The sequence below is a fragment of the Pogoniulus pusillus genome, chromosome 15, assembly GCF_015220805.1.
Source record: "Pogoniulus pusillus isolate bPogPus1 chromosome 15, bPogPus1.pri, whole genome shotgun sequence".
Taxonomy (NCBI): Eukaryota; Metazoa; Chordata; class Aves; order Piciformes; family Lybiidae; genus Pogoniulus; species Pogoniulus pusillus.
In genome coordinates this window covers 1170139-1183530 of record NC_087278.1, presented here as the reverse complement: position 1 = coordinate 1183530, position 13392 = coordinate 1170139, and the positions used below count along the sequence as shown (strand labels likewise).

Sequence of the window (13392 nt, the reverse complement as noted above, 5' to 3'; positions counted from 1 at the left end):
TCAGCTGCTCGAGGCCTCATCCAGCCTGAACACCCCCAGGGAGGGGACATGCAGCAGGGGAGAGGCCTCTGGAGAGTGCTGGGACTCTGCTCCTGTGGACAAACCCAGGTTGGCAGCCTGGGGAGAGCCCAAGCAATGCCCCAGAGGCAGCCTACTGACCATCTCTGCCACAGCTGCTTTGCCTTTCTGGATGTCTTTCTCTAGCTCTTCCTTCCTCTTTTTGAAGGACTCAGAGCTTTTGGAGAGCTTCTCTTTGGTAGCTGCAAGGTCCTTGAAGAGAGACTCCTTCTCCAGCTTCACTTGCTGCAGCTCAGACGTTGCTGCCTGCATTTTAGACTCTAATTCCTTGAGCTGTTGACTTGTCTCCCGACTGGATTTCTCCAGGCTTTGTTTCAGCCTGGCCTTTTCCTCCTCCTGCTTGGACATTTCCTGTTTCACTTGCTGAAGGGCCTCAGATTTCTTCTGCAAATCCAATCCAGCATTGGACACTCTGCAAATAGAAGAAAAGCCCCCAAAAGGGAGAAATTCTCTTAGTTTTCTGAGTCTCCTTCCCAGGCTCTTTTGTATCTCCAACCTAACCCTCCCTGGCAGGATTTCAGGTTGTTCTCTCTCCTCCTACCCCCTGAGCCTAGGGAGCAGAGCCCAACCCCACCTCCCTGCAGCCTCCTCTCAGGGAGCTGCAGACAGCAATGAGCTCTGCCCTCAGCCTGCACCCCCCCAGCTCCCTCAGCTGCTGCTCCCCAGCCCTGTTCTCCAGACCCTGCCCCAGCTTGGTTGCCCTTCTCTGGATCTGCTCCAGACCCTCAATGTACTTTGCAGTGAGAGGCCCAAAACTGAACCCAGTAATTGAGGTGCAGCCTCAGCAGTGCCTCAGGCAGGATCACTGCCCACACCACTGCTGACCCAGGCCCCTGCTGCCCACACCACTGCTGACCCAGGCCCCTGCTGCCCACACCACTGCTGCCCACACCACTGCTGCTGCAGGCCAGGATGCTGGTAGCCTTCTTAGCCACCTGGGCACAGTGCTGGCTGCTGCTGAGCCTTTCACAGTGCTGTGCCCAGCTGACACCTACGCTTCTCGTGCTGCTTCCAGCTCTCTGCTGAGCTCTGCTGCCCTCAGCTCTGCCTCTGCCGCCTGCCGCCGCTGCTGCTGTAGCTCCTGCAGAGTTTGCTCTCTGCTCGCCTTAGCATCCAGGCCATCAGCTTCCAGCTTCTGAGAGAGAAACATCATGTCAGAGAGCACCAGGGCAGCACCAGCACAATGCAGACAGCAAGGAGAAGCAGAAGCCAGGCAGTGTGTGGAGCCTCTGCTGCCGGCGCTGCTCACAGCCCCCTGCCTGCTGCGGGGCTTCGCCAGGTCCCTTTCCTTGTCTTGCTCCTGCAAACCTCCTGCTCCTCCACAACTGCTCTGACAAACCAGCCACAGAGTCATGCAATGGGTTGGGCTGGAAGGCACCTCAAAGCTCAGCCAGTTCCAGACCCCTGCCTTAGGCAAGGACACCTCTCACCTGGCCTTGCACACCTGCAGGGAGGGGACATCCACAGCCTCCCTGGGCAGCCTGTTGCACTGACTCTAAAATGATGCCTCCCACTCATGGTGTGTGCAGGAAGAGGTCTGAAGGGACTGACACCCTTTAAAGGACCTTGCCTCTACACACCAAACACCACCAAAGCAGTTAAACAAGTGGCTGTAGATATCACCAGAGCCTAGCATCTGGGGGTTGCAAGGGACCTCTGGAGGTCATCCAGTCCAATCCCTCTGCTAAAGCAGGATCTTGCCCAGGATCACACTGTCCAGGTGGATCTGGAATCTCTCCTGAGCAGGAGACTCCACAACTGAGACTCCACAATCTCTCTGGGCAGCCTGCTCCCAGCACCCTCACACCAAAGTTCCTCCTCATGTTCAGGTGGAACTTCCTGGCTTCCAGCTTGTGCCTCTTGCCCCTTGTCCTGTCACTGGGCACTACTGAAAAGAGTCTGGCCCCAGCCTCCTGCCCTCTGCCCTTTAGCTCTTGCTGAGCATTGAGGCTCCAGAGGAGACTCCACAGCCTCTCTGGGCAGCCTGTGCCAGGCTCTGGGACCCTTCCAGGCAAGAAGTTCCCCTTGTGCTGAGCTGGAACCTCCTGTGCTGCAGCTTCCATCCACTGCTGCTTGTCCTGTGCCAGGCAGCAGTGAGCAGAGCCTGTCCCCCCCTCCTGACCCCCAGCCCTCAGAGATTTAGAGACCTTGATTCAATCCCCTCTCAGTCTTCTCTTCTCCAGACTAAGCAGCCCCAGGGCCCTCAGCCTCTCCTCACCAGGCACTGCTCCAGTCCCCTCAGCATACAATCATAGAACCAAGCAGGTTGGCAGAGAGCTCCAAGCTCAGCCAGCCCAGCCTAGCACCCAGCCCTGCCCAACCAACCAGACCATGGCACTAAGTGCCCCAGCCAGGCTTGGCTGCAACACCTCCAGGCATGGGCACTGCACCACCTCCCTGGGCAGCCCATTCCAATGCCAATCACTCTGCCCCTGGCCAGCACACTGCTGGCTCACGCTCAGGCTGCTACAGTCCAGCACCCCCAGGTGCACCTGTGTGGGGTTGCTGTAACCCAAGAAGCTCCACTTCTGCAGGTGCTCCTCCACCTCCCAGATGCTGTGTTTGACACAAACCTTCAGCTGTCCCTCCAGCTCTTCAGTTTTCTGCTCCAGAGACAGACATTTCTCCTTGTGCTCTTTCAGGCTGCCCTCCAGCTGAGTGCAGTGCTCCTGCTTGTCATTCAGCTTAGCTGTCACCTGCTCCAGCTGGGCACTGACCTTGTTTAACTCCTGAGGTGAAACCACAACACAGGGTGAGTAGTTTTTTGAACTAGCCTCCAAAACTGACTGATTTCACAACTGCTTTAAACCTTCTAACATGCTCAGATCAAAGTCTGAGGGGCAAGAAAATCACAGAATGATTTAGGTTGGAAGGGACCTCAAAGCTCATCCATCTCTTCGACCACATTGGGTGATTCTGTGCTCCACAACCTCCCTGGTGGTGTTCAAGGCCAGGCTGGATGAGGCCTTGAGCAACCTAGGGCTGGTGGGAGGTGTCCCTGCCCATGGCAGGGGAGGTTGGAGCCAGATAAGCTTTGAGGTCCATTCCAACCCAACCCATTCCATGAATCTATGAACTGTGTAACAGTTGCCCAAAGAGGCCTTCTGCCTACAGCAATCCATCCCACTCCCCTGCTGAGAAATGCTGCTGTGCCAGCACCTGCTGGGGGTCCCCATGAAGACCCCAGCAGCACTGATTCTGACAACTCAAACTGTTTCAGTAAGCACTTGGTGAAATCACAGCAATGGCTTGGGTTGGAAAAGGCCTCTGAGATCACCCAGCCCAAGCATCAACCCAACACCCCCATGGCCACTAAACACTGGCCCCAGGTGCCTCTTGTCCAACCTCCCTGCACTAAGCTGGGACATCCCCAACTAGATCAGGTTGCTCAGAGCTCCATCAAGCCCTGTTTTAGAATCACAGAGTGGTTTGGGCTGGAAGAGACCTTAAAGCTCATCCAGTTCCAACTCCCCTGCCATGGGCTTCTTCCACCAGTCCAGGCTGCTCAAGCCCTCATCCAACCTGACCTTCAACACCTCCAGGGAGGAGACCTCCACAGCCTGCCTGGGCAACCTATTCCAGTGTCTCCCCACCCTCACTGGAAAGATTTCTCCCTGATCTCCAGCCTAAATCTCCCTTTTCCCACAACTTCCCAGCCAGGAGTGGACTCTCAATCCCATTCTTCCCCCTCCTGCAAACCAGCTTGGTGCTGCTCACAGCAAAGCCACCAGGATGCACACCAGAGGCAAGGGATGAGTTGCACAGGATGCCCAGGTGTGGGTTTGCTTTGGAAGCAAGCTGCTGGGGTGATTTTGGGGGACACAGGAGCTGTATGTTCATCACCTGCTGCTTATCTTGCAGTGCGTGCTGGGCAGTGTCCAGGTGGTTCTGCAGATCTGCTCTTTGGGCAGCTTTGGAGGCTTCTGCTGAAAGCAGCAACTCAGTCTTTGCTTTGACCTGCAAGGCAAAGGGGACTGCAGTGAAAGAGCTCTTTAACTGGAGCCTCATCCAGCCTGGTCCTGAACACCTCCAGGGAGGTTGTGGAGCACAGAAGCACCCAACGTGATCAAAGATCACGTTGGGTGCTTCTGTGCTCCACAACCTCCCTGGGCAACCTGTGCCAATGCCTGACCACTTCTGCTGTGACCAAACCTTCCCTAAGGTCCAGTCTGATGGGGAAGGAAGACAGAAATCAGCAGCAGGCTTCCTCAGCAGCAGACAGAGCTCCATTACCTGCACATCCAGCTGTGACACTTTCTCTTTGCTCTCATTGAGCTGGCTGCTGAGCTCTGTGATGTTTGCTTCCAGGGAAAGGACCCTGTCCTGGGCAGCTCTCAGATGGGACTTTTGCTCCTGCACTTGCTCATGCAAATTCTCTTGAGCCTGTTTGTGACTTTCTGATTGATTCTTCAGCTTCTCTGTCAGCTGAGTTACCTGCAGGGGGGGAAATGAAAGCAAAGGAAGGAAGTAGAAGAGAAGGCTGAAAAAGCAGGTCCAAGGACTGGATGGTCTTGGAGGTCTCTTCCAACCTGGTTGATTCTATGAAGGGGGTCAGAGAGCTTCTGAATAATAGCAAGGCTTAGGATGGTTCTGCAGGCTCAGCAAGATCTCATTTCTTCTGTACTGTTACAGTGAGGCCACACTACAGACAACAGCAGACTTCAAGAGAGGTTAATAGATGCCTCCTCCCTGAGGGTGTTCAAACCCAGGCTGGATGAGGCTTGGAGCAGCTGAGCCTAGTGGAGAGGTGTCCCTACCCATGGCCCTTCCAACCTGAGCCATTCTAGGACTTAGTGATGAAAACAGAACCACAGAATGGGTTGGGTTGGAAAGGAGCCTCAAAGGTCCTCTTGTCCAACCCCTCTGCAGGCAGCAGGGACACTTCCAACTAGAGCAGGCTGCCCAGGGACACACAGAGTCATAGAATGGCTTAGGCTGGAAGGGACCTCAAAGCTCAGCCAGTTCCAAACCCCTGCCAGAGGCAGGGACACCTCCCGCTAGAACAGGTTGCTCAAGGCCTCATCCAGCCTGGTCCTGAACACCTCCAGGGAGGTTGTGGAGCACAGAAGCACAGAATGGGATCACATTGGGTGCTTCTGTGCTCCACAACCTCCCTGGGCAACCTGTGCCAGTGTCTCACCACCCTCACTGCAAACAAATTCTTCCTCACAGCCACTTCCAATCTCCCCTCTGCCACTTCAAACCCATTCCTCCTCCTCCTCCTCTCATCACCAGGCCTTGTCAATAGTCCCTCCCCAGCCCTCCTGCAGCCCCCTTCACATCCTGCAAGGCCACTCCAAGCTCTCCTGGAAGCCTTCTCCTCTGCAGGCTGCACAGCCCCAACTCTCTCAGCCTGTGCTCACAGCAGAGCTGCTGCAGCCCTCTCAGCATCTTGGTGGCCTCCTCTGCACTGCCTCCAACACTTCCATGTCCTGCTTGTGCTGGGGGCTGCAGAACTGCCCCCAGGACTGCAGGTGGGGTGTGAGGAGAGCAGAGCCAAGGGGCAGAATCCCCTCCCTTGCCCTGTGCCCACACTGCTCTTGCTGCAGACCAGCACAGGGTTGTGTCTGGGCTGCACTCACCCTGCAGGCTCCTGTGGAGCTTTGCATCAGCCCAGACCCCCAGGGCCTGTTCCTCAGGGCTGCTCTCAGCCATTCCCCACCCAGCTTGGAGCTGTGCTTGGGACTGCACCCACCCAGGTGCAGAACACATCAAGTCTGATCTTGAATGTCTCTGGGGATGAAGCCTCCATCACCCTCCAGGGCAACCTGCTCCAGCATTTCACCACTCTCACTGTGAAGAACTTCCTCCTGATGTCCATCCTCAATCTACCCTGCCCTAAAATTGTCCCTTTGGCCTTACTGTAGTAAAACCACAATGGCAAGGGGACAACAGGTGCAGGTCAAGCTGAGTTTTGGTGATGACAGCAAGAATTAAACCTCCTTTTGAACAAGAGAAGCCAATAGTTCTGCAAACATTATTTCCAAGCATATTAGCAGCCTGCTTAGATAGGAAACGTCTAAGGACTCCTGCTCCTGTGCTCACAGAATGGTTTGGCTTGGAAGGGACCTTAAAGGTCATCTAGATCCAACCCTCTCCATGGGCAGGGACACCTCCCACTAGCCCAGGATGCTCAAGGCTCCAACCTAGCCTGGCCTCAATGAAGATAGTGAGGACAAGTCCTGTGAAAGTGACAGCAAGATCTTTAAGTAAGCACCAGAGCAACAGCACAGATCAGTGGCACAGCTGATGAGGAGGGAGGAAGAGGACACAGGAGTCCTGCTGAGGGTGGAGGCCAAGAGGCAAGGCTGTCAGTGCTCACCTGGATCTGCAGCCCATGGTTCTTCTCTTGCAGCTGGTTGAGCACTGCAGTTTCTCCTTCTCCAGCCTGGATTTTTGCATACAGGTCCTCCCTCTCCTTTTCCAGCAGGGAGATGTTCTCCTTGCTTTTCTGAAGCAAAGCCTCCAGGTTCTGTATTTTTTGGTCCTTGTCTCCAATTTGCCTCAGGACTTGCTCCAGGTCGTTCTAGAGAATCACACAGCAGCTCCCTTCACGACAAAGGCCTCAAGCAGCTGTTCCTCATGCACAAACCCTGGGCAAGTTTACTGAACACCTTCTCTGCCACACAGTCACAGAATGGAAGGGGCTGGAAGGGACCTCTGGAGATCATCAGGTCCTCCCCCACCGCCAGAGCAGGCTCACCCAGGGCAGGGCACACAGGAAAGTCTCCAGGGGAGACTCCACAGCCTCTCTGGGCAGCCTGCTCCAGGCCTCCAGCACCCTTCACACCAAAGAAGTTTCTCCTCATGTTGAGGTGGAACCTCCTGGGTTCCAGTTTGTGTCCATTGTCCCTGTCCTGTGACTGGGCACCAGCAAAAAGAGCCTGGCCTCTTCTTGGCACCCTCAGACAGTCATAGACACTGCTCAGGTCCCCTCTCAGCCTTCTCCACCCTCCAGCCCCAGGGCTCTCAGCTCTTCCTCACAGCAGAGATGTTCCAGTCCCTTCATCTGTTGGACTCTCCCCAGCAGGTCCCTGTCTGGAATGAGGGAGCCCAGCACTGGACACAGCATCCCAGGAGTGCTCTCAGCAGGGCAGAGCGGAGCAGAGGGGCAGGAGAACCTCCCTAGCCCTGCTGGCCACACTTTTCATGATGCACCCCAGGACACCATTGGCCCTCTTGGCCACAAGGGCACATTGCTGGCCCGTGGGGAGCTTCTTGTCCACCAGGACCCCATGGAGCTGCTGTGCAGCAGATCAACCTGTACTCTGTGCTGGTGCCTGGGGTTGTTCCTCCCCAGGTGCAGGTCTTCTGTCCTATGGATTGACACCAGGGCAAGTCCTGCAAGTTCCTTTTCTGGAAAGAAAACCTAACTGAAGTCACAAAATCCTGAAATGCACTTTCAGAGGAGGGCCCCCAGCTCATACCTGGGCTTCCCTTAGCTTTGCTGTGGTGTTTTGCTGAAGTGTCTGCTGCTCCTGGTGCTGCTGCTTGGCTTTGTCCAATTGGTGCTGCAAATCTGTGGAGTTTGCTGCTTTTTCCTTCAGCTAAAAAGAAAGAAGTGAAAAGAACCCAAAAAGCAAGAAGCCAACCAGCCTAAGGAGTGAACAAACATCACTCCAGTGAGCAAACAGCACCCCAGGAGTGCTCCACACTCATGCTCAACACTGCAAGATCTTAGTCTGAACAGGAGGATCTGAAAAGCAGCACAAAAATGTCTAATGCTACTTAAAGAATCCAAACCTGACCCAAACCATTGCTGCTCAGAGTCCTACAATGGCTCAGGCTGGCAGGCAGCTCAGAGCTCAGCTGCTTCATCCTCCCCACCATGCCCAGGGACACCTCTCAGCTACACTCAGCTGCTCAGAGCCTCATCCAGCCTGGCCTGCAACACCCCCAGCAAGGAGGCAGCCACAGCCTCCCTGGGCAGCCTGGGCCAGGCTCTCACCACCCTCACACTCAACAGCTTCTGCCTCAGCTCCACTCTCAGCCTGCTCTGCCTCAGCTCCAAACCATTCCCCCTTGGCCTGGCTCTAGACTCCCTCTCTGGGCAGCCTGCTCCAGGGCTTCAGCACCCTCAGAGCAAAGAAGTCTCTGCTCCTGCTGAGGTGGAACCTCCTGGGTTCCAGCTGATGCCTGCTGCTCCTTGTCCTATCACTGCACCACTGGACAGAGCCTGGCCCCTGCTTCTTGACCCCCACCTCAGACATTTGTAACCATTGCTCAGGTCCCCTCTCCAGGCTCAGCAGCCCCAGGGCTCTCAGCCTGTCCTCACCACACAGAGCTCCCAGTCCCTGCAGCACCCTCAGAGCTCTCCATTGGACTCTCTCCAGTAGTTCCTTGTGCCCCCTGAACTGGGCAGCCCAGAACTGGACATAATACTCCAGATGTGGCCTCACCAGAGCAGGGGGGCAGGAGAACCTCCCTTGCCCTGATGGCCACACTCTCCTTAAAGCCCCCCAGCATCCCCTTGGCCTTGCTGGCCACAAGGGCACTTTGCTGTCCCGTGGCCACCAGGACTCTAAGGGCTTCCTCCATGGAGCTGCTTTCCAGCAGGTCAATATCTGATGTGTCCTGGAGCCTGGAATGCTCCTCCCCAGGTGCAGGACTCTTATCCCCCTTGCCCAGCCCTCCCCTCTGCCCAGGGCTCCCTGGATGGCAGCACTGCTCATGCCTACAGCACCAGGCACAAAAGGTGCAGCTGATGAGCCTTACAGAAACCTGCACTGCAGATGTATTTAGGCAGATTCAAGCAGAAGGCCATTTTAGGCCAAAACAGGCATTAGGACTTCATCAGTTCTGCCCCAAGCCTTTCAAGAGCAGTGGTCCCAGGACATCCCCGTGGGGTGAAGCTCATCCACCACAGCACTAGCACAGGGTCCCATCAGAAGCAGAACAAAGTGGAGCCTGCAGGGAGCCCAGGAAGTGTCCTACCTGCTCCTCGGCCCGAGACAGCTTCAGCTGCAGGTCAGCCACCTGCTGCTCCCTGTCCATCAGCTTCTCACTGGAGAGCTGCCTCTGCTCCTTCAGCCGCCCCTGGGCTTCCCCCAGCTGCCGCTCGGCCTCCAGCAGCTTACTGTGCAGCTGCAAGGCAAAGGCAGGGAGCTGCTGGGGCTGTTCTTAGCCAGAGCTCTCCACTGTGATACTGTGATACTTCAGACAGCCCAGGCACCAGTGGGGAGTGGCTGAGAGCAGCCCTGAGGAACAGGCCCTGGGGGTCTGGGCTGATGCAAAGCTCCACAGGAGCCTGCAGGGTGAGTGCAGCCCAGACACAACCCTGTGCTGGCTGCAGCCAGAGCAGTGTGGGCACAGGGCAAGGGAGGGGATTCTGCCCCTTGGCTCTGCTCTCCTCACACCCCACCTGCAGTCCTGGGGGCAGTTCTGGAGCCCCCAGCACAAGCAGGACATGGAAGTGTTGGAGGCAGTGCAGAGGAGGCCACCAAGATGCTGAGAGGGCTGCAGCAGCTCTGCTCTGAGCACAGGCTGAGAGAGTTGGGGCTCTGCAGCCTGGAGAGGAGAAGGCTTCCAGGAGAGCTTGGAGTGGCCTTGCAGGATGTGAAGGGGGCTGCAGGAGGGCTGGGGAGGGACTATTGACAAGGTCTGGTGATGAGAGGAGGAGGAGGAGGAGGAGGAGGAGGAGGAGGAGGAGGAGGAGGAGGAGGAGGAGGAGGAGGAGGAGGAGGAGGAGGAGGAGGAATGGGTTTGAAGTGGCAGAGGGGAGATTGGAAGTGGCTGTGAGGAAGAAGTTGTTTGCAGTGAGGGTGGTGAGACACTGGCACAGGTTGCCCAGGGAGGTTGTGGAGCACAGAAGCAGCCAATGTGATCTTTGATCTGATCACATTCTGTGCTTCTGTGCTCCACAACCTCCCTGGAGGTGTTCAGGACCAGGATGGATGAGGCCTTGAGTGACCTCTTCTAGTGGGAGGTGTGGAAACAGCACTTGGGGCCACGGTGGGGTTGGGTTGCTGGTTGGACTGGGTGGTCTGAGAGGGATCTTCCAACCCAAGCAACCTGATCTAGTTGGGGATGTCCCTGCTCACTGGCCAGGGGCTGGAGCCAATGACCTTTGGAGCCTCCCCCCCAGTGCATTCGGTGTCTCTATGGATGTTCCCCAGCCAGCTCCAGCTCTGGTCAGATGCAGTCTGAGTTCTTGCCCTCCCATAAGGGCAGGGAAGTGCCTGTGCATGTAAAAGCTGCACACAGAGTTCACAACAGCCTCCTGGAATGCTTTCAAGAACTATCTCACCAGGATGATCCAGGCCATGCTCTGTGGTCATGGAGGGGTGGGCAGAAGGCTGGGCTTGAGGATCCTCAAGGTCCTTAAAAGAGGAATGGTTCCATGCTTAAGGAACTCACCTGGCTGAGCTCACCCTGGAGCTGCAGGCTGTGCTGCTCTTTTTCCTCCCTCTGCTGCTGGAGCTGTTTACACTCTGCCTTCAGATGCTGGCACTTTGTTTCTACTTCAGACAACTCCTCTTTAAGCTTCTGGCTTGCCTCCCCCTTCTCACCTAGCTCTGTCTGTAACCTCTGTATGGAGGCTTCAGAAGCAGACAGCTTGGCCTGGAGCTGTTGGCAGTCCAAGTCCTTCTGATGAAAGCTTGCCTGGATGTTCTTCTTGCTCACAGACACTTCATTGTGCTTTTCTTCTAGCTGGGTGTAGTCCAGTTCCTTCTTCAGCAGCTTCTCAGTCAGGCCCTGAGAAGAGTTACAGCCACTGAAGAGCAGCCCTGCATTGCTCAGATGTCAAGAGGAGAAAGCTTCCTGCCCAAGACGACTACTAAAGAGAACAGTGACCTCTGTTTCACGTCCCCCAAGTTAACTCTGCAGCTCAAACAGAGCTTCAGCTGCAAGCACAGGCTGGGGGGGCTGTAAGCACTGAAATCACACAATGGAGAGGGCTGGAGGAGACCTCTGGAGATCATCCAGAGAAAGCTCACCCGGGGCAGGTCACACAGGAACACAGCCAGGCAGGTTTTGAATGTCTCCAGAGCAGGTCTCCACAAGCTCTCTGGGCAGCCTGCTCCAGTGCCCTGTCACCCCTACAGGGAAAGTCACTGCTCACATTTCAGAGCAGCTCCAGCAGGAGCAGCTGAGGAACTGAGCACTTCAGGTCCATTTTCCTCAAAACCAAAGAACAAACCAAAGCACCACACAGAGACCAACCCCAGGCTCAGAATCAGGCCCCAGGGAACGCCCTGGCTCTGCACATTAGAGGTCTCCTCTGGGCTACAAGCCAGCTGCTGGCCTCTGCAAGGCAAGCCAGCCCCAGCTGACAGTGCTTCAGCAAGGCAAGAAAGGCAACTCCTGCTGCTCCCAGAGAACTGATCTTAGCTACCTGTCACCTGCTCTGCTCAGCAGAGCTCCTGAAGGAGGTGGAAGAAGCTTCCCTGCTCCAGGTTTGCACAGGCTGCAAACACTGCACTGGTGCACAGCAGCAGCTGCCTGCATTCCAAGGCAGCCAGAGGTGGCTGTGCACATCCAAATGCAGCATGCTCCATCCTGCACTGTGCCAGGGGCTGGAGAGGAGGAAAGATGTCTGTGCTGCAAGAGTGCTCAGGGGTTGGCACAGGCTGCCCAGGGAGGTGGTGGAGTGCCCAGCCCCAGAGGTGCCCAAGAAACCTGTGGCCATGGCACCTGGGGCCGTGGTCTGGTGGCCATAGTGGTGCTGGGCTGCTGGTTGGACTGAGTGATCTCAGAGGCCTTTTCCAACCCAAACAACCCTCTGATTCTGTGGCTGCATAGCACTGGACAGGAACTGAACCACAAATGCTGTTGCTCAGAGAAGTGTGTGGAAGAGACCTTCACAGGTCACCTAATGCAGCCTCTGAGGTGTCTCCACTTTACTGTGAACTGACAAGCAGAGGAAGAACATCAGCATCAGCCTCACCTGGTTCTTCTGGTCAAGCTCTTTGACTAAACTTTGGAGTTGCTGCAGCTGCTGCACATACACAGCCACCTCCTGAGGTCCTTTGGCAAGTTCAGCTCTTAGCTGGTTAATGGTAGCCTGAAAAGACAAACAGAGCAACTCACACTGCAGCCTCAGCCCTGCATGCAGAGCTCAACAGGAGGGAAGATGGCTGGGAGCAGGGCACACAAATAAACATCTGGCAGTGACAGGAAGAGAGGGAATGGGCTGAAGATTGAGGAGGGCAGATTTAGACTGGGGATTAGGAAGAAGTTCTTCAGCAGGAGGGTGCTGAGAGTCTGGCACAGGCTGCCCAGGGAGGCTGTGGCTACCTCCTGCCTGGAGGTGTTCAAGACTCAACACTTGGTAGCTGCCTGCAGAGAGCTGCTGGAGAGACCAGAGGAGGCCACAAAGATGCTGGCAGGGCTGGAGCAGCTCTGCTGTGAGCACAGGCTGAGGGAGCTGGGGGGGTGCAGCCTGCAGAGGAGAAGGCTCCAGGGCACCTCAGAGCTGCTGCCAAGAGCTGAAGGCATCCTGCAGGAAGGCTGCAGAGGGAGCTGTGCTGAGGGGGTGTGAGGCAGGCCAAGGGGCAATGGTTTGGAGCTGAGGCAGAGCAGGCTGAGAGTGGAGCTGAGGCAGAAGCTGTTGAGTGTGAGGGTGGTGAGAGCCTGGCCCAGGCTGCCCAGGGAGGCTGTGGCTGCCTCCTTGCTGGGGGTGCTGCAGGCCAGGCTGGAGGAGGCCTTAAGCAGAGTCTAGTTAAGAGGTGCCCCCTGCTCATAGCAAGTAGGTTGGAGTAGAAGATCTCTGAGGTGCCCTGCACCCTGACCCATCATGACTTTGTGGTTACCTCTGAGCTTGCCTGCTCTGCCTGCAGCTGCTTGCACTCATCCTTCAGCTTCTCAGACTCCCGCTCGCGTTCCAAGGTCATTTTGTCCATCAGTGTCTGCACCTGCACCAGTTCCTTTTTCAGGACAGCCACATCTTCCACACCAGGCCTTTGCAGCTGAAGAGCAGAGCAGTAGCAGTGAGCAAAGCAGACACAGATCCAGTGTCAGTGCCACCTCCAACGATGTTTCAAACCATCAGCTTCCAGGCGAGGTGCCTCAGGCAGAACCACAGCTGTGCAAGAAGCACCAAAACCACAAACCCAAACCCAAACAGACCCAAAACAAACGAAAAAGGGAGAAGAAAATCTGTGCCAGCCCTCCAGATGAAAAAGCTATGGAAGGAAAGGAGAGGGAAGGCAACAGGGGACACGAGAGAAAGCAGAGGAAAGGAGTGCTGGCACCTAAAGAACAGTGAGCAGCAGATGGGAGAGGAGACTCTGCCACTCTGCTCTGCTGAGGGAGCTGGGGGGGTGCAGCCTGCAGAAGAGGAGGCTCAGGGCAGAGCTCATTGATGCCTGCAGG

The 13392-nt window shown here is 56.1% G+C and overlaps 1 protein-coding gene across 1 annotated transcript in view; it reads right to left on the bottom strand.

The window, feature by feature from the left end:
• Positions 1–13392, bottom strand: part of EEA1 (early endosome antigen 1) — a 48044-nt gene that overhangs the window by 14603 nt on the left and 20049 nt on the right. Inside the window, exons 10-20 of the mRNA XM_064154910.1 lie at positions 12831–12986; positions 11966–12082; positions 10435–10773; positions 9013–9162; positions 7506–7625; positions 6401–6604; positions 4312–4512; positions 3922–4035; positions 2652–2807; positions 1074–1213; positions 160–490 (exon numbers count right to left, since the gene is read on the bottom strand). Coding sequence (XP_064010980.1) covers positions 160–490; positions 1074–1213; positions 2652–2807; positions 3922–4035; positions 4312–4512; positions 6401–6604; positions 7506–7625; positions 9013–9162; positions 10435–10773; positions 11966–12082; positions 12831–12986 — 2028 coding nt within the window. The remainder of the gene's footprint in view (positions 1–159; positions 491–1073; positions 1214–2651; positions 2808–3921; positions 4036–4311; positions 4513–6400; positions 6605–7505; positions 7626–9012; positions 9163–10434; positions 10774–11965; positions 12083–12830; positions 12987–13392) is intronic.